Raw genomic sequence first — 20,817 nt, 5'->3', positions numbered from 1 at the left:
TTGATTTTCAAGAAAGGAAGCAGGGAAACACGTTTTTATTACACTTACATTTTATTTATAGAAGTAATAACTGTACACAATTCTTTAGAATCATCAAGACGTACATTTGTGACCCGTTACGAAAGAGTCGGTATGATTCACTCACCGATGATTTATTTTTTTTTGCTGGGGAAAAAGCATTTTGTGCAAATAGTGATGAGCTGGATTTGCCACTGAAAAAAAAGGTTTTGGGCTAAAAGTTTTAAGACGCAGAACATTTAATTAAAAAAAAAAAAAAAAAACACGCCGACCTCATAATAAATCTACTCCAGTGTATCATCCGGGGCCGATCACATCCGCCGCCCTACAGAGTGGTTTATCGGGTGAAACACTCTTAAATATTTCATATTTGGTAGGAAAAGGTGACCGACAGTGCTACAAGTGGAAACTACCACACATAAATAAATAGGATGCATGTGTCGCTGTTGTGCTCGAAGATTTCTCAGAATGTCTCGTTACCAAACCTCAAGAAGGGATTGTGTCAGAGCGCCGAGCGGTCGGCCGCTTTCCCGCGTTAGCTATTCAGCGTTAGCTTTCCCGCGTTAGCTATACAGCGTTAGCTCTTAATTCTTTATCGGCCTCCCTCTCCTTGTGAGTGTGCCGCATCCCTTTTTTCCTCACACGCTATTCCAGACATGTCCATCCACGCGGTGAAAAGCATCTTTAAGCCAAGAAGGTGATGAAATGCTGTTTTCGCCCCGTAGTGGAAGCCATTTTTCTTCTTAAACGTGTATTATATTACAACAAAGAGAAGAAGAAGAAGAGGAAAAAGACGTAACAGACAGGAAACCTCTGTACAGAAATGCTTTGTCTCTGAGCTGCAGTGACCACTACCTATTTCTACCTCTGGGAGACGATCTCACACAAGCCAAATATGTACAGTTCAGCCAATGTAATGTACACCATTTCATCCTGAGGGGCCACAATGAGAGATAAACTATAGATTAGAAAAATACTCCAGAATAAAGCTATTGTATGAAATTGGGAGCGACACTTTTTCTTGCATAAATATGTAGGAAGGCCATTACAGGCTAAGGCTTTTTGGAGAAGACTTTAACACACAACACTTGATAGTCGAGTTAAACGTCTCTCGGTAATGTCGCTCCCTGCTGAGAGTTGTTCTTTTGCTTGAAGTCTTTATTCAACCTCTTGGCGTGAGCCGAGTCCAACGCTCTTTCAAAACAGGGTTTCAATTGTGTCCGCCGTCACTCGTGTAGCTGAAAGGAAGACAAGAGGAGGTTAGACGATGATGACATCAACATAATGCAGTTACAGGAACACACTTGATGAGTGTTCTGTCCTAATCTAATTCAGTGGCTGAGACGAGTTTACGAGCTTCAGGTCGAGGCCGACTGAAGCGCATGCTCGCACATTTGACTGAAGAGAGCTGAAGGCGAGCTGGTTGCGTTTGTATGTATGGAGAGTGGAAAGAAAATACACGTTTTTACCGCTATGTGAAAATTGCTTAGCGGTTCAAGATCACGGTCATGCTGTAATTTGCATTGCGCGTTTTCGTGACACGAGAGTAGCCTCAGCCTCAATGACTCCACTTTTTCCCGACTCTCGCAAATGACAGAAAACCAAACGTGGCTGCTCTTACTCGTCGTCTCGGGAGGTGTTGTCTCGACAGCGGGAAGATTCTGCGAAGGACCGTTGGCCGGTTTCTTTGCTACCGGCGGAGGAACTTTGTCCAACTTCACGCCGCCATTGGAGAAAGCGGTGCAATTTGATTGGTCAGACACCTGCACGAGCTCGGCCGCCAAGCTTCGCTTCAGACTTTGCTGAGCTTCAGGGGAGGAGGCAGCCGCAGTCTCGAAGACGACCCGTTTTGTGCTCCTCGAGAAGATAAAGCTGGCGGTAGAGGCCGGCGACTTGTGCAGGTCGCATCCCTCAGGGACGCCGACAGAGCTGTAGGCGGAGGATCTCACACCCAGTCGGGATGGAAGACCGTCTCTAGAAGACATGGCTGCCGTTTTTATCCGTATGGCTTCCTGTAAGCGCATGGAAGGGGTGTTCAGCACCACAGGGGATGTCTTTACTGTCTGAGGGGGAGATTTCAGTGACAGAGACTTGCGGATGGGCTTCTGTGGAACGTTTTGAGGTCCTGGGATTGAGACTGAGCAGGTCTCCTGAACTGAACCTCCCCAGTCCGTTGACTTGTCCTCCGATGGAGCTCTCACCTGATCTTCGGTCATGTTGACTGATCGGAGACGAACCATCTGAAGCAGGGAGGGGGTGACTAGAGGTATGTTAGCATCCTCTTTAGGAATGGGTGCACTTTTGTGGCGGGAAAGCAGCTCCTTGCTCCTGGCGTCTCGGTTTGGTACGCTGGGCTGCCTTCTGAAATTTATCCCATGGTTGAAGCTGTCTGCTGGTAAAGTGGGTGCTGCTGGGACAGCAACTGGAGCTTGGGCACTGACGGGAGGCTCGGAGGGAGCGTCCCGCTTCAGGAAACTGTAGGAAGGAGGAACTAAAGCAGGGGCCGATACCGGGTTCTCTGCTCTTGTAATGGGTGGCAAAGGGGATGCCACCGCTGCGGGAGATGGGACACTGTCTGAAACAGTTACACAGTTGGTCACTGGTTTGCACAAAATCTCATTGGCGGTTTTAGCTTTTGAAACTTGCACGACAACCTCTGGTTTGGTGTTAGTTATTGTTTGAGTAACAGCAGGGGGCAACTCTGGAACTTGTCCACGTACAGATGTCCCAGTGTCACTCGAATCCTCAGTTGTCCCTCCAACGGCCCCTGTGGGTCTTTTCGAGACATCCAGCTCTGTGATACAACTGTCCATCACATTTGGCACGCTGTCTGTCAGTAAGGGGGGAGGAGGTGGAGGAAAGTCCACCTCATCTCCTCCTTCAAAGACAGAGTCCCCTTCCAGAGGAGGCGGAGGTGGTGGCCAGCAGGACTCTACAACAGGGATCTCCTCCCGTACCCTCTGTAATTCGTCTGGTGGCGTGGACACTGATGAAGGAGGTGTCTTTCTTGACGGAGGAGGTGTAGGGTGGTATGCTGGGGGAGGAGTAGGTGGTGGCGATGCCTTGCTAATTTTGGGGATCTCCACAGAAAGCGTCTGCATGGACGCAACCTCACTTTTATCCATCACATCATCGCTCTCATCGACTACAATGGTAACCCCATGCTGTGTGGAGGTTGTGTGGCTCTCAACATGGAAGCACACATCTGTCGTGTCACTGACGCTCATTTTCTTTTGCTGTCTGTCCAGCGAGTGTTGTGCTGACGACGCCTCTCTGTTCAGGGCCGTCATGGGTTTCTTCATGACAGGAGGAGGATCTTTCTTTGGACTCTTGGGGTCCTTCGCTGCAGGGCTACTACTCCGCTCTTGTTTCTGAACGTCTGCACTTGATTCCATCCTTTCTTCTTCGGCACTTGAACATTCCCTATTCTCCATCTTCTCGTGAACACCATTAGGACCTGTTTCTGTCAAAGTCTCGGGGTTGACTTTGCCCTCTGACAATTCTAAGACAGATTTGTCGACACTTGATTGTTTGTCCTCTAAAACCTGCATCTCCGTGATGGCGTCGGTCTGGGTTCCCGCCTGTTTAACTGTGCTGTCTTGTATCCGTGCTGGTTGCTGGGTCCCTTTGCTTACATTAGGGCAGGGCCCACACAGGAGCTGAAAGGTGCGTCTGTTGTGAACCCATGTCTCCGGAGGAGGAGGACATGGCGCTTTGACTTTAGGAGGTGGTGGAATGTTCAACAGCTCTCTGATTTCAGCTCCCAAAGTCGAAGAATTGTTATCCGGAGTGAAGTCTTTTGCAGCAGCAGTGGTTGGAGATCCCTGTGGAGGCAGACTGGGGCTACACGTGGAAACATCTGGATGGACAGGCTCAGATGTGCCAGACGATAAAGAGGTAAGCGAGGAGGAGGGAGAAGCTGCTGAGGATGAGGCCCGAGACACTGCTCTCTCTGGTTTGACAGGTTTCTTCTTCTGTTTGTCGGGGGAAGTTGGGGAGATCCCTTTTGGGGAGAGTGTCGGAGTGCCACTCTGACTTGAGTAGCCACTGGAAGGGGACATGGTCCGTTCAAATTTCCCCTCTTCCGAGGGAGTTTTCTGAGGGGAGGAGCTACTGGATTCTGGCTGAGGGTCTGTGGAGGCGGCTTGTGTGGTGCTCAAGGGTGTGGAGGAAACATCCAGACAGCTGGACCCAGTGGAGTTTGACACAAGAGTGGAGATTTTACTGGTGTCTGCAATAATTGATTTCACCTCATTCTTTGTTGCTGCAATACTTTCTGTGGCCCCATCTCCAGAGTCATTGAGATCCACCAGGACCTTGGGGTTGCTCCTGATCTTATTGCTATGCAGAGAGTTCGTTCTCCGTGGAGGTGGCGGGGGTTGCTTGGCCTTCATAACCGACATGCTGCGAGTGAAATTCTGTTCGGTCTTTTCGTCTTCCCCAGCAGCCGCTGACCCTGAAACCGACTTAGATCCTTGAACTGTCACAACAGTTTCCCTTTTACTGCTGAAGCTGCTAACTGAGCTACGCAGACTGACGAGGTCTTGGTCCCCGCTGGACCTCCCTGTGTGGCTTTCCCGCTCATTCAGGCTCACTCTCCGGGAGTTACCGCTCCGCGTGCTACCCTTGGAGGATACTGGGGAGGAGTTCGAAATGATGGCCTTCGGAGACTGTGACTCGCTCCAGTTCAACCCCGAAGCCGATGAGGGCATCAGTGGGGAGTCGTCGTGGGAATTGTCAGTTTGGGAGCCATCGCCGTCGGATCTTCTGGACAACAAAGGGCTGACTGATGAGTCCCCGGATGCAAGGCTGCTTTTGCTCACAGTGCGGACGTGACAGCCTTGGTTCACACTGCTGCCACGCGTCCGGCTGCTGCTGCGGTCGATTTCTATGACTTCAACCGAGGCTGGCAAGACCGCATTGGGGATGATTGTAGACAAGTAGGTGGCCTGAGGAGATATGGACATCACAGGACCCTGGGAATAAATAGAGACATTTTAATTCCACAGCTAAATTTCACAAATGGTCAACAAAGAATCAGGTAGACACAGACGATTGAATCGTAAAGCCACATCCTAACTGATTTAATTCTTACCTGGTGTTCCTGGAGGAATCTAAACATTGTTGAAGGACAGAAGGAGGAGGAAGAGGTGATGCCAGGTACGGCAAGGGACTTGGGTCTCATGGTTGTGGGGGGGCCGAGGTAGGAGCCAAAGCCCTGGTGGTTGAAGGGCTGCTCGTCTTGGTACATTGCCTGGAGGTGCTTCCTCAGCAGCTGGTCCTCTCTGGGTGCCTGTTTAGGAGAAGAGAGAGGACCATTCTTAAGTGATAAAAAGAACCCCACAAAACCTGCAATGTATTTTACCCAACTACTGTGAAGAACCCTTTACCTCCAGCTCTGAAAGATGCACCCTCGCTCCCTCATTATTTGCTACTGGAGTCCCTCCATCAACCGTTGGAATGATAACTACACCTGGTTGGCCGTCACTGGGCTTTCCATCGTGATCATGGGTAGAAACAAGCTGCTGGAAGGTTGAGCTTCTGTGCAATGCTGCAAAGAGGGAAGATCACTGTCAGTAACAAGTTTACCACGAGGATACATTATGACTACTGGTTTAACACGATGGTGAGGACCTACCAAGCTCCTTCTGGACCTGGTTGGGAATACCCATGATGGTAGTCCTCCGGCTTCTCTTCCTGCTCTTATCTAGTCTTTTAACTGGATTCAGAGGCTTGAATGTTGAACCTGAGCAACAGAGAAACTGTTACTGAATGAGGAAGGGTCATTTTTTTTTCAGGAAAAAACTGTATTTGGCACAGGAGAAGAAATTGATTAAATAATGCATGACAACGCATAATATATGATAGTATTTTTGGGGAAGTGGCTTCTCCAGAGGATTTTCGAAAAGATGTCTGATATATGGACCAGAATACTGATCACACTTTCTTTGCACACACACACACAGAATGGCATACTCTGCCTTACAGCTGTGATATGCAAAAGCAGCCTGAGTGTTAAATTCACTTAGAACTTTTTGAGAATCAGAAAATAAGCCTCCGCTGTGTGTTGCTTTTCCTTTGATTTCACACTGCAGAGACACCAAGCAGCTAAGAATGAGACGTGCACGCTAAATAAGTACGCGCTCAGGATTTGTCACAAAGCAGCAAACCCAGGAACAAAGTGCAAACTGCTCACCGCACAAGCACTGCGATCAGCTCTCATTCGACCGAGATGAGCGAGACTCCTTTTCAAAGTCCCTCTCTGACACAGAGCTGTGGTTTACCTTGGCGGGTGAGCGCAGGCCTGGTCGACACAGCAGAGGTCGCCGTGGTATCGGTGCTCTCGGCGGTGGATCTGGACGCCTGAGAGCCACCTCCGTCCATGGAGCTGATGTCCTGCTCCGGACGCAGAGTGTCTGTAGACTGAAGCGGACACACACAGTGTTTTTAAGCCGGGCGGCATTCTTAGCGTCTTGTTGGCATTCAAGACACGCAGAGGCTTGCGGGGCACTTACAGCGGCGCTCTCATCGTCGGGTAAGTTCACTCCGTTCGTGTGTTCTGTGCCAACGAAATAGATGAGGATAAGACACAGAATCCGAATACGCTCAAACTACAACCATAACCTGATGCAATCATTGTGGGTAAACTTTTCATTTGTCGTACGTCAGTATATAAAACACAAATATATGCCAGTAAGTATGAACTCATGTGTTTTCATGTTCATAGCGTTGCGTCTAACCTTCCTGCTGCAGTATCTTCAGCCCTTCCTGGGCCTCGGTGTGCAGGTCCTCCAGGTACTGCGGCCTGCTGCCCTCAATGAAAACATTCTCCTGGTAGTGCTGGGAGGTCCGGTAGTGGACCGTCAACCTCTTCTGGTCTTCGTTCCCTTTCGGGCCAGCTGTTGAGGGGAAAAGAAAAGGTTTGGGGTTAAACGGAGAGGAAGACAAACAGGGCTCTTACGATAATAAACAATAGAAATTTCACTGTTAATAGGCTTGAAACACTGGTCTTAAATGTCATTCAACAGCAGCTTTATTACACTTATTCTGCATCTGCCATTTTGCCCATTTCTTTTTTGCCCTGTGGAACAAAAACGCCACTTTTTACTCTTAACACGCCAGCTCTCTACCCTCCTTTTAAACTGTCTTTCCACAGGCACTTCCTAGTCCGCTTAGGAGACAAACACCAGCACACATACAAGCACACTCAAGCGGGTGTCCCCTTGTCAAAACATTTCATCAGCTTTACGGGGAATCCTCCGCACCTCCACCTGTCGCGAGCGTGTGTTTATCTGTGCACCTTTGCACACTCTTCAAATCTCCTCAGCCGAGCAGTTTGGTGGGCTTGATCCGGGCTCTCCGCAGTGAACTTCTGCCTGGCTGATCTCCTGCAGTATCCCCCCTTCTAGCCAAAGGAGGATTAGATAATCTGGATAGTCCCCATGTAAAGATGCCACTGGACCCCCTACTGGGATACCTCCTGCGTGGGAACTGGAACCAAGCTCTCCCTTCAGGATGGCTTTACTCAATGCCAAAGGACAGCCAGTGACAGAAACTTAAATAAAAGCCAAGTATAGCAGGGCCAATTTGTGCAAAGGCCCGGCCATCTAAAGTTCAGTGTTCAAGAGATGGAGATGGCCCTGAGTGTGTGCACACAAACAGAGATGGAAGCCCTCTGGTCTTCAATATTGTTGCACTGTTGGCTAACAATGTTTTGATGTGACCACCAAAGACAGTAGGACATTTGGGGCTTGTGGTTTGCCTGTCAGGGCCTTTTTTAATCTAGAGGACATCATTTCAAATAGGCATAAGAAGCTACATGATGAGTTTTAATTGTATATTAAAGATATTAAATATATATTTTAAAAAATGAAGGCGTTAGTTTAAATTATTATTATTATTTTTAGAATGCGTGTTTGTTTGCTTTGAGCTGTGTAAGTCATATGAGTTCATTGTCTGTTGTTAGCTAATCAAAGGTCAAGGCGAGGTGTCTGCTTTCGCTCCTTTGTCACTCCCGGTCTCACCTGGTAAGGTAACACTGTGCGGGTGTGGAAGTACATACTGTACATGTTTGTGTGCCCTCTTGTCCTCACGGACACAATGCCCTCCCCTGTGCGAGGCTGTGGGAACTCTCAGCTCGTTGCGAACCCTTGGACGGTCTGATGCGATCCAAAGAAACAGAGAACCACGTTCATCACAAAATACCACCGCCCCGAGTGCTCAGTTCACCCCCATTTCACTGCCAGTTGTGATTAATTGGAGAAGGAGCCCTTCATGAGATTTAGCCAGACCCCTGCGGGAGGTTTAGGGCTTTTTGGACGATTTTAGACGATGGCCAAAAAAAGGCAGTTAAGCCCCTTATATCCCCTTAGAACCCCCCCCCCCAGATTGCCGTCAACTCTAGTTATTGAATGCCTGCAATTATCATCACTAAACCCAAAGCATGCTACTAAACCACCACAACAAAAACTTCATAGGCTGTATCAAGTATCGGGGTAAAAACAAAAAAGGTCCCCTGACCTCCAGAAGCCATCGGCCGAAGCAAAGTTAAAGAGTATGACTGTTCGTTCCTTTCCTAAAGCCAGAGCTGCCAAACTCCTCCACGTGAGTCAGCACTCACCCTTCTTCTTGAAGACCGACAGCAGAGCGTGGATGCTCTTCCTCAGGTAGACCACCATAGCCTATACGCGAGTGCCACGGCAGGATGCAAAATCAAAACATTGCAGTACAACAAGTCCTCGTTCCGTCAACTCTCGTTTTTACAGGAAAAGATCCAGAAGCTCCGAACTCCGAGGATTTGAAGAGGGATGAAAGTCTTGAGAGGCGTTTGGTCTGAGAGTGAGAAGCCCTCTCCTCCTTCTGCGGAGTGATGAGTGCACAATAAGATCTGCTACCAGCCGAGCAGCCTGTCCCAGCTGCCTTATCCCAGAGTCTGATACCCTCCTCCCTTCCCCCTCTTCTCGCTCTCTCTCTCTCTATTTTGCTCTGTCGCTCACACACTGGCTCTCTCCATAGCGATCCTCTCTCTCTATTGTCAAATGACGACCCCCCCCCCTCCTCCCTCCAAGTTTGGCTTTCAGGAGGCATCCACTCCTTACTTCACTCAATACAGTCAGGCACGTGTGATTGTGAATACAAAGAGCCTGGAAAGATAAAACTATACTTAAAAAGAAATATGACCCCTTATCTTGAGACCCCCTGAGGGATTCTGACCCACAGGTTTTACAGTTTGAACAAAAAAAAAAAAAAAAATGTCACAGTATATATTGGTGGGAAATTGGTAGCATGCACATTTAAACATATTGTAATGAATACAACAACTTAAATGAAAACTAGATTCTGAGAACGATAAATGTCTTCTTTATTTTTAAACACGCCTTATCTATAAAAAGGCCTGGTCTTTGCTTTAAATGACATTCCCCAGCTTCTGCCATAATGATGTGTTTTTACTAGCACTGGAAGACTCCACCCCCCCCCCCCCCCCTTGTGTTTACTAAGACGCAGTTCAAATTGTGTCTATAATTACAGCTAAAAACGACGCTGTAATCACTGATATATTTCAGGGTTGCGTCGTTCTATTCGTCCTCCCCCCTAATGAAAGCCTTCAGCACCGTCGCATGCGTCTGGCAGCTCCGTCTCATTATATCTGAGGGCTACAGGGGCTCCATTTGACAGCAGAGGTCGTGTCCTCACAGTGAAAAGGCTAAACAACAACTATTTCAATGCACTTTCTTCACATGCATCCCTTTCTCCAGTGCCCTCTCCTCCTTCACATCTCTCTCTCTCTCTCTCTCTCTCTCTCTTCCTGTCTGCCCCTTTGCCTCATAGCCACAGAGGTCTAGCTCGAGTTAAAAATAGCTCGGCTCATCATCGCAGCTCTCACGGCGCTGTGTGTGTGCGCGCCTACTGATGTTTCCCGACAAACTGCAGAGGGTTGGAAATACAACACGGCTGTGGAAGAAAAGAAACAAGTAAAAAGGTTAATTCTGTGCTGAGTTCCACAGGTTATCCCCCCCCTCCCCCCCCCCCTCCTCCTCCTCCTCCAATAGGAGCAGCACTTGATCCACCGGCCCTCTGAATGGATGTTTGTTCCCAATAAAGAAGCACTGCAGGGGGGCTCCAGCTGGCCCCACACAGCTACACCAGCTGGACAGGGACACGCAATTACCTCCATCCGTACACCCGTCCAGAAACCGGCTGGTGCTGGAAAAACAGGTGTGTGGGGGGGGGGGGGGGGGGGGAATCGAGTGGAGACACCCCGGTGTCCAGGGTCGGAGCGCCCAGCACCGGGGTTGCTGCCGGTGGCTCAGCCTCTGGATAAGCCGAGGCCTTCAAGGAGAGCAGCTTTAGACGAGGGAGTCGTGCCAGAGGATTAGCTCTGCCGGGGGCTTAACCTGTCCATCTCTGACATTTTATATTTCCCTCCATAAGCACTTCTCATCTCATTCAGCTGGAAAACGTCTCATTTAAAAAACATTTTTTAAACTTTACACCAAAGCTTGTCATACGGTCCGGGATGATATCACTCAGGCGACTTAGTGATGCTCTTTAGCTTCTAGTCCATATTAATTTGTGCGAGACAGTTTACCAATATGGGAGCTTGTGACCCTTTAAGTTCCTTTTCCATCAACACCCGGTCCCCCTCAATGCAGACCTTTTACGAAGTGCCAATTTTGGGGGTCTCTGGCCCAGCCTGTGTACCCCCCCCCCCCCACCTGTTGTTCACCAAGACCCTGCATATCAATATTCATTAGAGGGCCTAAAGAGACACCATCTGGTCTTGGGGAAGAGGGCGGTGAGGGGGCTTCAGATGCACACACACACACACACACACCATTCCAATGCAGAGGCAGAGGCAGAATAACAATGTGAAAGTAACACCAGTTGACTTCAAATTACACTATTTAACTACACACAGGTGTGTTTGTAGGAAACAACCAATACAAGTGTCTGGTTGAACCTCGTCCCTGTGAAGCACTGACGATGAGCGGACTGTTAGCAGGTCAAACAGTCTGTCGGAGGACAACCAGAGTTCAGAACAGGCTCGTTAAAAGGTCAAAAGGTCAGAAGACGAACAACCTCGTCGTTACCGTTACCATTTTTTAAAAATATCCTGTTTTTATGATTCATAGCTCATGTTGTGTAGTTGCCGGAAATCGGACTAAATTTAAACCATCATGTGTCACGTTCAGCCGAAACGGGAAATGATAAGTTGTTATCTTGACTCGATTCATTTATTGAATCATTTATTCAGCAGAACATTCTCTGGTTCCAGCTTATTAAATGAATGATGACGATGAAAACCATCGTTAATCAGTTGCAGTCGGCAGAAACCTGGGATGTACAGTAATACTTGTAAATTAAATCCTTTGACGTAATAGATAAATCAATTATAGAATGACCAGACAATCTTGACCTCTTTAATATCAGTTTTACCAGAGCAGAGCCTCCTCTCTCTCTCTATATATTATAGTCGTTTTCTAGCTCGCACGTAACCTCTCTCTCCACCAGGAGGCGCCGCATCGACTCCGACTGCACGTATGAGACTGCAAAAACAGCAGCTCATTGGATGAGAACATTTCCTGCAGATAAACAGAGCCGGTTTGCACTGATGGAGGACAAAAAAAAGCAGCTAAATGTAAAATATGACTCCCAGTGGACTGACCAAGCCCAAGCTCTGACACACACACACACACACACACTTATTGGAAAATGTAAAACCGGGGTTTGAGTATTAGCTCATCTCATGACCTCAGCTCAACCTGTCATCAGCTCCTCAGAGAGAGAGAGAGAGAGAGAGAGAGAGAGAGAGAATGAAATAAAAAGTGAGAGCTGTTCTGGACCTCCACATCAGTATCAGGTGAGCGTTCAGGCCACGGGGCCATGAGAGGGAGCCGGGTTTCCACTTCATGCCTGACTGGGCTTGAAAACCGCCACTGTGTGCGTGGGTATCAATGGGCATGTGGTTCAGTGCGTACATGTCGGGTTCATTAGAAACAAGTCTGTGTGTGTGTGTGTGTGTGTGTGAGGAGGGGTGGGGAGGGGCTTTAAAGATACAACAACACAGGTAAAAATGAAAACATTGTATGGTTTCACACAAAGTCACAGCTGTGGGACACAAAAGGCGTTTGTTCGAGTCAGAAGGCCTCGGACTCGTCCTGCGTGACTTTCCTCGTGGTTCTGTGAGATTTACCAGAACAACGCTGAAGACGCCTTCGGCTCACCTGGCCTCCCCTTCCCCGGCTCCTCCCCCGACTCCTCCCCCTCTCTCCTGCATGCAGAATGCCAACCAGGCCTCCACACACACGCTGCTACTGTGCCACCGGTCAAGCTATCAAGGTCGCCTATACGGCTGATTTAGATAGAGGTAATACAAAAAAATGAGTACAGGAAGAAAGGGTTCAAATGTGACCAGCAATAAACCTCGCTCCAACACACACACACACACACACACACACACACACACACACACACACAGCTCGTTGCTGCTCCCCTGATTAGTATTCTACGGCTGTGGTGGTGGCCTTGAGTTATGAGCTCCCCTCCAATGATCAGTGTGGTATAAACCAGGGAGAGAGCGGCAGGCTCACCCCCATCCTCCGTGCACACATCCAGTAGAACATTTCGTATTTCATGCGTCTTAAGATAATAGAATTGGCACCGACTCTTCAGGTGACCTGCACAAGCGTGAAATATGAACGTTTGGGGATGAGACTCATTTGTTACTGTAATGATGAGAGCTAATGGCCGTAGAGGGAGCGTGTAAAAAAATAAAAAAATAAATAAAGAAACACACAAACTGTAAAATAAACCTGCACATCGGGGGTCACCGGAGAGGTGGAGACACCGAGGAAGGTCGATAGGAAAGAGGAGGAGGAAGCACATGAATCAAAGTACAGTAACTGTCACTACTTGATGATTTCCTCTGGGCGGGTCACAGAGGGAGTGAGATGAAGAAGGTGAACAAGAAGGGAGGAGAGCGGGTTGAGTAGAAAACGGTGCAGGAGGACGAAGAGGGCAAATAACAAGGTTGGTGTCGTACCGTGTGGGCTGCACACCTGAGCTCAGGTGATTCCACTTCAGGAAACACAGAAACACACAGCGAGACTAAGTCGCTGGGCTTAAAAATAGCAACCGTCTCTCTCTTTTTTTGCAAACGTGCCTCTCTTGCTCTCCCACCTGTTCTTTCTCTCTCTACCCGATAAGGGGATTGTGGGTATTTTTCCTCGAGGAGCTGTTTTTAAAAAAAAACAAAGGAAACAAAGCTTTCCTTTCTTTTTTTGCCAAACTGAGAGCTCTGCAAACACGGATACGGATGCCTCACAGCGGATCCACTTTTGGTCTTCGCGCGAGATAATAAATCCGTTTGTTGGCAATCGGCGTGGGAGGTTGAGGTTCTTCCTAATGGTGGACTCATCGGGCATGATCGATGAGTTCATGGGAGACCGGCAGCTTCCCCACAAGGCTCGTCTCTCCGGGCAGGACCGGACAAGTCCGACTCCTCTGTTGGATCCGACCCCTCAGAAAGGTCTGAGGACTCGAGGCAAACTTCAAAAATAGTCTCAGGAACAAATAATATTCTTGTCATGTATAACCTTATATTTAAGTTTTCTTACATTTTGGGAAATTGGCTTATTAGATTAGCTTACAGTTTAGCACAAAAACAAGTAACAGAGGAGCTTCTGTTAACTTTAGACTGCAACGGTCCCACCATCCACCAACCAGAACATGTAAAGCTCACTAATTAACACACGATATGCACTTTGAGGGGTAAACAACGACGGGTCGTTGTTACGTCATCCTCAGCTTCCAGTCTTTATGCTAAGCTAACGGGATCCTGGCTCGAGACAAATATTTAAGTCCGTAAAATGTTTTAGAGAATCGAATCACGTCGCTGGCAGACCGTTGGTGGAAATTAGGCAAAAAAAACAAAGGTTTTAAGAGAATTTCAACTAAAACTTGACCCGAGGGTGTTCCCAGGTTATTTAAAGTCTGGTGGCAGCCGGGAGCCTTTTTCCCTGGCTGACCCTCTGCCTCCACATCTTCCAGCTCGTGCACTCCACACATAAAATGACTTAAATTGACCTTTTAATCCGGTCTAATTTCCTTTTAGTTTGTGTAAATGAACACGTACGGTTTATCTCTCTTTTCCATTGAAGCCCGGTGGTAACGTCCTTCCTCGTATTTGCTTTGCAAGTCAGTGGTTTTCATGGATTTGACTAACCTATTACGTTATCAAAAATAAATAAACACACAGTGGACTGACGTGCGACTCAGACAGAGCCCCCCCCCCCCCTGAGTTAAAGACGTCTTATTTTCACGGTGAGAACTAAATTGTTCCACATCGAGCAGCTGCTCACACGCCTCCCGCTCCCATAACCTTTCACTGCATTGCTGAAATGATACAATATCCAAATGTCACAGCGTGGTTTATCTCATTAGCGTACGACTTTTCCTATTAACCAAAATGTCATTTACATAAATGTTATGTCCAAATCCTCCTCTGGAAGTTTATAGGGATGGTGGAGATCTCTGTGAGACGACCATCCTTTTGGTTTTTTACATTTTTTGTCTTTCTTTCTGTACGAGGACTCCGGCTTCGTGTGAGTTAATCTCATGTGAATCCGCCACAAATTGCTGGATATAGAAGCCGTTTAACAAACATAAAGCACATGGATGCCAAGCGTGCTGATGAGGACGAGAGTTCAGACGGAGGGCTGAGCACCGCCCGTGTAACACACCAGCCTATGACTAGTTTGTTCATGAGCACCAGAGCTACTACAATGTGTGTGTGTGTGTGACGACGACGACAACAACAACAACAACATCTCACGCTGCCAATTGTGAGGCCTCACTCAAGTCCCAGAAAAACACCCAACACTCCTCTCGCTCTCAGTGAAATCCCATTACGCACGGCCGGTGGACTAAGCTTCCCTTTGGTAAACAAGTTCGAAAACCCATTTTGGACCGAATCAGTCTGGAAAACACTCGTGCGTCCGCGTGAAAAAAAACAAACGCCGACGGCGTCCTGCTCGCCGCCGAATGAGCTCCTCGGGTATAGAATCGGGGCTCACGGTCTCCGGGGTCGCCGATAAGATGGCAGGCGTACGACAGAATACAGCGCACGTGTACTAGTCATACGCTCAATTCTTTTTTCGTTACCTTCACTCCCCAGAGCTCACGACTTTCGGGAAAAGTGTCTTCATGCACCGGGTTTGTGTGATATCTCACGAAAAGGTTATTAGTTTTTTGCGTGTCAATTTTCACAGGCAACAACTTAGGAAAAGTTTGTGGTTTGGGTTCAAGTAACGAGAGAAGTGGTGTCGCTCACAGTTTTTACGAACAATGATTTCCTGAGTAAAATGTATTTTCTTTTAGTTAAAAAAATATAAATAAAAATAAAAAATCTGAACAGCTGGTAAAGCTTCTTGATTTCTAGGTAAATCAATCCAAAAATATCTTGTTTCGGTCTTGCTCGGCGAAATCGTCACAAGTTTCAAATAATAGATTGTGTGTGTGTGTGTGTGTGTGTGTGTGTGTGTGCGTGTGCGTGTGCGTGTGCTGTTTATTGGTATGGTCTGATGCTTTAATTCAATTTAGGTGGCGATGCAGGAAGCCACTGGACTGAGAGAAAGAGTCCCTTTATTCCTGCAGACAGAGAGATCTCTGATGCACCTCCAAGTCCAACGATACAACTTAAACTAAATTAGAGAAATGTAGCTGCTCTACGTATACACACACACACACACGCGCGTGCAACGTTAGCATTGGTTTAATGGCACGTTTGCGTCGTTTATCCGTCGCGCTCCAAAGTGCGTAAACGCTCCGCTATGTCGCTGACGTCTTTTGTTTGGGGCTGAGCTCGTCTTCGTTACAGAAAACAGCTGCTTTAATTATAGTAAATGATTGTAATGCGTGGTGTACGTGGCCTCGCTGCCTTCAGGAAGGAGTCTTGTGAACGAGCAATGAGCCACTTCTCCAAACCACGGCTGAAATTACAGGATTTATTTCCCATTGGCAGCTCAAATTAAATCTGGGTCAAATCTTCACAAAGCAATTTAGGAATACTTCATGTACATTTTCACTTGCTAACGTTTTGTGGATCCTTAAGAGGGATTTATTCCTCCTTAAAAGTGCTCTGCGTATGTCATCCAATGGCTTGAGAATTCCAATACTACATTTTAGGATCAGAATGCGCAGACAGACCATAATTACACGCTGCCAAAGACCTTTCATTTGAGAGGAAACGTTCCTACAGCTAAAGGGCACGAGAGGACAGGAGAGAGGAAGAAGTCAACGACCTCCATCGACCTCCAAAGAGAGGACGAGGTGTTACAGGTGAGAAACGGGCGGGTGACAATTAAAACAGGACCGTTTTACTGGCAGCAGATGGTCCGACGCTCAGAACCTGGAGAGCCTGGAGGCAAACACGGCTTCGGGAAGAGCACGGGAGGAAAGTAAAAGAGGGGGAGAACGGAGGTTACGTGGGGCTGGAAGACGACGCGTAGGCGTATGCGGGGAAAAAGATACGGCGGAGAGACGGAAAAGGCATCTTCTTTTCTTTTTTTTTTTTCTTTCTCGGCTCTCCGCGGGGAGTCCGCGGCTGTGACTGGGATCTTCAAAGGAGGACCGAGGGAAGAGGCGTCTCAGCCCGGCTTAGAGGAATCACAAGGCTTAGGCTAGCAGGATAATGGAATATGGAATATCGCGAGCCGCACCAGACAGTGGTAAATGAAAAATGGCGTCTGCTGGCGTCCTTGTCCTCGAATTATACACGACGTGTTCCTCTCTTCTTCTCTTTGTATCCCCCAGACTGGAGTCACCTCCCTCCCTAATTATGTCACCTCTCAATCACTGAAGTCACACTTCATTCCTACAGGGTTTTTTTTTTCCCCCAGTCGTACATGCAAAAATATCTCCCGGTTTGGTGAGCGACAATCAAAATGGCCTCTCCGAGGTCGAGAAGATAATGGATAATAGGGGAGGAGCAAAGTGATGGTATAAAGTTTAAAAACACGTGCTAATAATTTGGGTTTACAGTTCACGGGGATAGTCGTTCATCACGGCTCATCTCATCTCTGGCCGTGATGGAAGCCAGTTATGAGAAGATAATCCGAGACATCTGGAGGCCTGTTGCATCACACCAGTTCACGAGCGGTCCGGAGGGTCCGAGAATGAAAAGATGATGCGCGTGTGTGTGTGTGTGTGTGTGTGTGCCTCTGACCACCACTGGATGCAGTAAAGTGAGCTCATCTTGCAGCCACCGTCCTCGCGCTCACGTCAGCGGACGAATGGGCATCTTTGTCGTGTCTCTTGAGAGTCTAGTTTTCATCGTTGTGGTCCGCGCTGAGAAACATCCATCCAATTATTTCCCAAATCATCCGGCTCTATGTGACTCCCAGTCTTATAAGCGTCGTACCCCCCCCCCCCCTGTCATAAACCACCTCTCAGGTGTTGTGGAGCATGCAGGCCGGGTGTCCGGGGGTTTTGGAACTGGACCAAAAGCACGTGACACATATTTTCAGGAGCACACGGTGAGGATCCGGGCTTGTTTCCTTGGCCGCCTGAAGCTGGCGTTACTGCAATCCATTAGCTGCGGTCTGCTGGTGTTAAGTCAACAACTTTGCATCAACACAGCTGCACAAAAACATCGTTTTACGACACACGCTTCTCTTCTCCCTCTTGCGAAATCCGCCCTTTTGTTTCTGCGGCCTGTTGTGTAACAAAAAGCAGCTGCAGTCACCAAAAAGTAAAAGTAAAACAGGAATTGAGCCTCATTTCAAGAGAGTGTGTGTGTGTGTGTGTGTGTGTGTGTGTGTGTGTGTGCTCATGCGCGAGGAAATCGTCAGGAATGCAGGAATGCATTCACACTCCAACTTTCTGAATAAACTCCCCGTGAACGAAGCGGCGAATTCAGGAGACAACAATCACAACGCAGACTTCGACCACCACCGACCGACAACGCGTTTAAGACGCGTTTTGTACTTTCCGGAAAGTTACCGGAAAGTTTCCACGGTGAATTTTGGCTCGGGAATTTAAAAAATAAAAATAAAATGTGCCTACGTTTTTTTGCAAAAGCATATAACAGGGAACTTAAATGTAGTTGAGAACAAGACTATGCACGCCGAGCTCAGCTGGACCCTGAATGCAGCTGCTTGTCTGCCAGAAACATAAACATAACACGTTCTGTTGTTTTTGAACGTCTTTGTCATCAGTGTCGTCTGAACGTTTCAGCCCTTTGCCTGGCAAGTGTGAGAGCGCCGAGTGGCGTAGAGGCCAAGAGCGGTATTGCAGACAGATAGTGATTTAAATTATAGCTCGCAACATATTGAACAAAATAACTGAACTAGTTCATTTTTTGGAGCTGTGAACTTAGTTCAACATTTTGAATTATGAACTATGAACCGAACTAGTTCATTTTAAAATGTGTGAAAAAGTGAACTTTCCCGACACTGTTTGTCATCATCTAGCATATTGATTATGTTCATTTTAATACCAAGTTTATTTGTATACAGTAAACTAACTTTTTGATGAGGTCCAGGAAGAAAGCATTTAGACCTGAAAGGATTCAGGGAAAAACACACCAACAAAAATTGGGGTTGGGGGGTGGTGATCATAGGGAATACACACCTTTTTTTATTCAACGTTCATGTTTTTGTTGTTCGATGAAAGAATAACGTTCTACTTGTATTATAAATGTTTGCATGACAAGGTAAATTACCACCAAATTTCCAGTTTATTCCTGTTAATTCCCGTGGAAAGTTTCCAACTTTGAATATTCCCGGAATTTTGCAACCCTACATTACATTACTTTACTTTACATTTAGCTGACGCTTTTATCCAAAGCAACTTACAATCATACACCGTAGACACAGCTACGGGGAGCGTTAAGTGTCTTGCTCAAGGACACATCGACTATGACGGGGATCGAACCGCCGATCCTCTGAATGAAAGACGGACCCGCTAACCACCGACCCACAGTCGCCCCCTCACAAAAACATTCATTATCCAGAGCGAGCAGTCCATCTTTTTGTTGTGCACACACGCACAACACACACACACACACACACACACACACACACACACACACACACACACACACACACGCACACACAAACCACCTTAATGTGTTCTCTTGTACCTTGAAACACACAGGGTTCACGCCAGGTGTTACCACGGAAACCGGTACCATCAGGAAAACAATTTCAGCCATTTTTGTGGGGAAAAAAGTAGGCTGAACTATGAATTGTAGACAACTAGACAAAGTCTTGGTCTCATTGCTTTATGCTGTTTGGTTCCGGCTGACGTTGGTAATATTTCACGCTGTCTGATGACGCAGACCGATGAGACGCATTTGGTAATATTCTAATGCGCCAACGCCAACTAATGGTCTTAACAACCACGACCGCCGACTAATGAGAGAGGCCACACCGATCTGTGGGAGATCTGTGGTGGACAGATTGCTCCATCAGCACCTGCTCATCAAAAATCACTTAAAAACTTGAAATGGAAATATTTCATCCAAACGCTGGTGCACAGACTTCGCTTCTCTTGTGCTTTGACAGCCTTTCGCCAGCGAAGGAGCCAAAACAACACTAAAAATGAAAGAGAGACACAATAACACCATTGTTATGGTTTCGTTTATCTCACAACGGAGCTGCGCGGCTCCAAGTGTCCTTCACTAAGAAAACAATGAGCAGAAAGATGGGGCAGAGCTTGGGCATTACACGTAGGGATTGTGTTTTATTGTTGCAGGCTTCGCTACGTTGTCAACGATCATCTAGGAGACAGAAGGAAGTGAGAAACGCAGGTCGACCAAATGAAACAGAAAGAAACAGAAAGATGCCGACCGCAGCTTTGCGAGAGACAAACAAATGTCCGCAGAACGTTATCCCGAAATCTGTGCGAGCTCGTGTTAAACCTGCTCGTCTGGGTTATTTGTTGTTGCTCCGGGGTCTGTTATCAACGACCAGCCCGGGACTGTTGCCCCACTGCAGGTGGACCGGTCTGTCAACCACAACTCACTGAATCACGCGCACGCGCACACGCACACACAAACAAACGCACACGTACACGCATACGCACACGACAACACACACACACACACGCAACACACACAGACACACACACACACACACACGCACCAATAGCATTGAGCATTGGGGAAGTTTGGGTGAAAATAGCTTTCCCCCCCCACCCCTAAAAAAAAAAAAAGAACTCATCTGTTTCCATTTAAAATCCTCTGTTACTACTCGTCATGTTTAAGAGAAAAACACACAATGAAAAACACACACTTCTTGGAACACACACGACTCTCTTCTGCACACTATGTGCAATACCGCAGGAAGCCTTGAAGCTGACGAAGGTAAAGTCAGCATGGGGGGGGGGGGTTGTCACTCTGCACCTAAAGAGCTTACTGTCGGAATGAGCACACACACGCACACACACACACACGAGCACACACACACACGTGCACACGCGAGTGGCTCTTCTCAAAGTGGCCACATTCAAAAGATCTCCAGACGTACCTGTTTTCAGTTTGTCTCGAAGTCCAAACACCGAGAAGCCTTTTAGCTTTTCCTTGGCGGGGCTCGAGGATTTCTCCGCCTGATACTTCTTCTTCTTCTTCTTCTGGACGCTGTTCCCCATTTTTTTTCTGTGTGTGTGTGTGTGTGTGTGTGTGTGTGGGGGGGGGGGGGGGGGGGGGGGGGGGGGGGGGGGGGGGGGGGGGGGGGGGGGGGGGGGGGGGGGGGGGGGGGGGGGGGGGGGGGGGGGGGGGGTGGGGGGGGGGGGGGGGGG

At 47.8% G+C, this 20,817-nt stretch overlaps 1 protein-coding gene across 3 annotated transcripts in view; it reads right to left on the bottom strand.

Moving 5' to 3' along the window:
• Positions 1 to 58: 58 nt before the first annotated feature.
• The window catches only part of kiaa1522 (KIAA1522 ortholog), a 41,630-nt gene continuing 20,871 nt past the window's right edge, over positions 59 to 20,817 (bottom strand). For 2 of the 3 annotated variants that reach the window (XM_034544624.1, XM_034544625.1), the window contains 8 exons: positions 6,759 to 6,917; positions 6,534 to 6,577; positions 6,303 to 6,441; positions 5,657 to 5,764; positions 5,409 to 5,569; positions 5,114 to 5,311; positions 1,640 to 4,994; positions 59 to 1,256 (listed from right to left, as the gene is read on the bottom strand). In XM_034544624.1, coding sequence (XP_034400515.1) covers positions 1,216 to 1,256; positions 1,640 to 4,994; positions 5,114 to 5,311; positions 5,409 to 5,569; positions 5,657 to 5,764; positions 6,303 to 6,441; positions 6,534 to 6,577; positions 6,759 to 6,917 — 4,205 coding nt within the window. In that variant the 3' untranslated portion in view covers positions 59 to 1,215. Of the gene's footprint in view, positions 1,257 to 1,639; positions 4,995 to 5,113; positions 5,312 to 5,408; positions 5,570 to 5,656; positions 5,765 to 6,302; positions 6,442 to 6,533; positions 6,578 to 6,758; positions 6,918 to 20,546; positions 20,690 to 20,817 lie in introns of those variants that run through there. The other variant, XM_034544627.1, reaches the window with a different exon arrangement.

This window comes from Cyclopterus lumpus, chromosome 11, assembly GCF_009769545.1.
Source record: "Cyclopterus lumpus isolate fCycLum1 chromosome 11, fCycLum1.pri, whole genome shotgun sequence".
Classification (NCBI taxonomy): Eukaryota; Metazoa; Chordata; class Actinopteri; order Perciformes; family Cyclopteridae; genus Cyclopterus; species Cyclopterus lumpus.
This window is presented reverse-complemented; position numbering and strand designations above follow the sequence as displayed.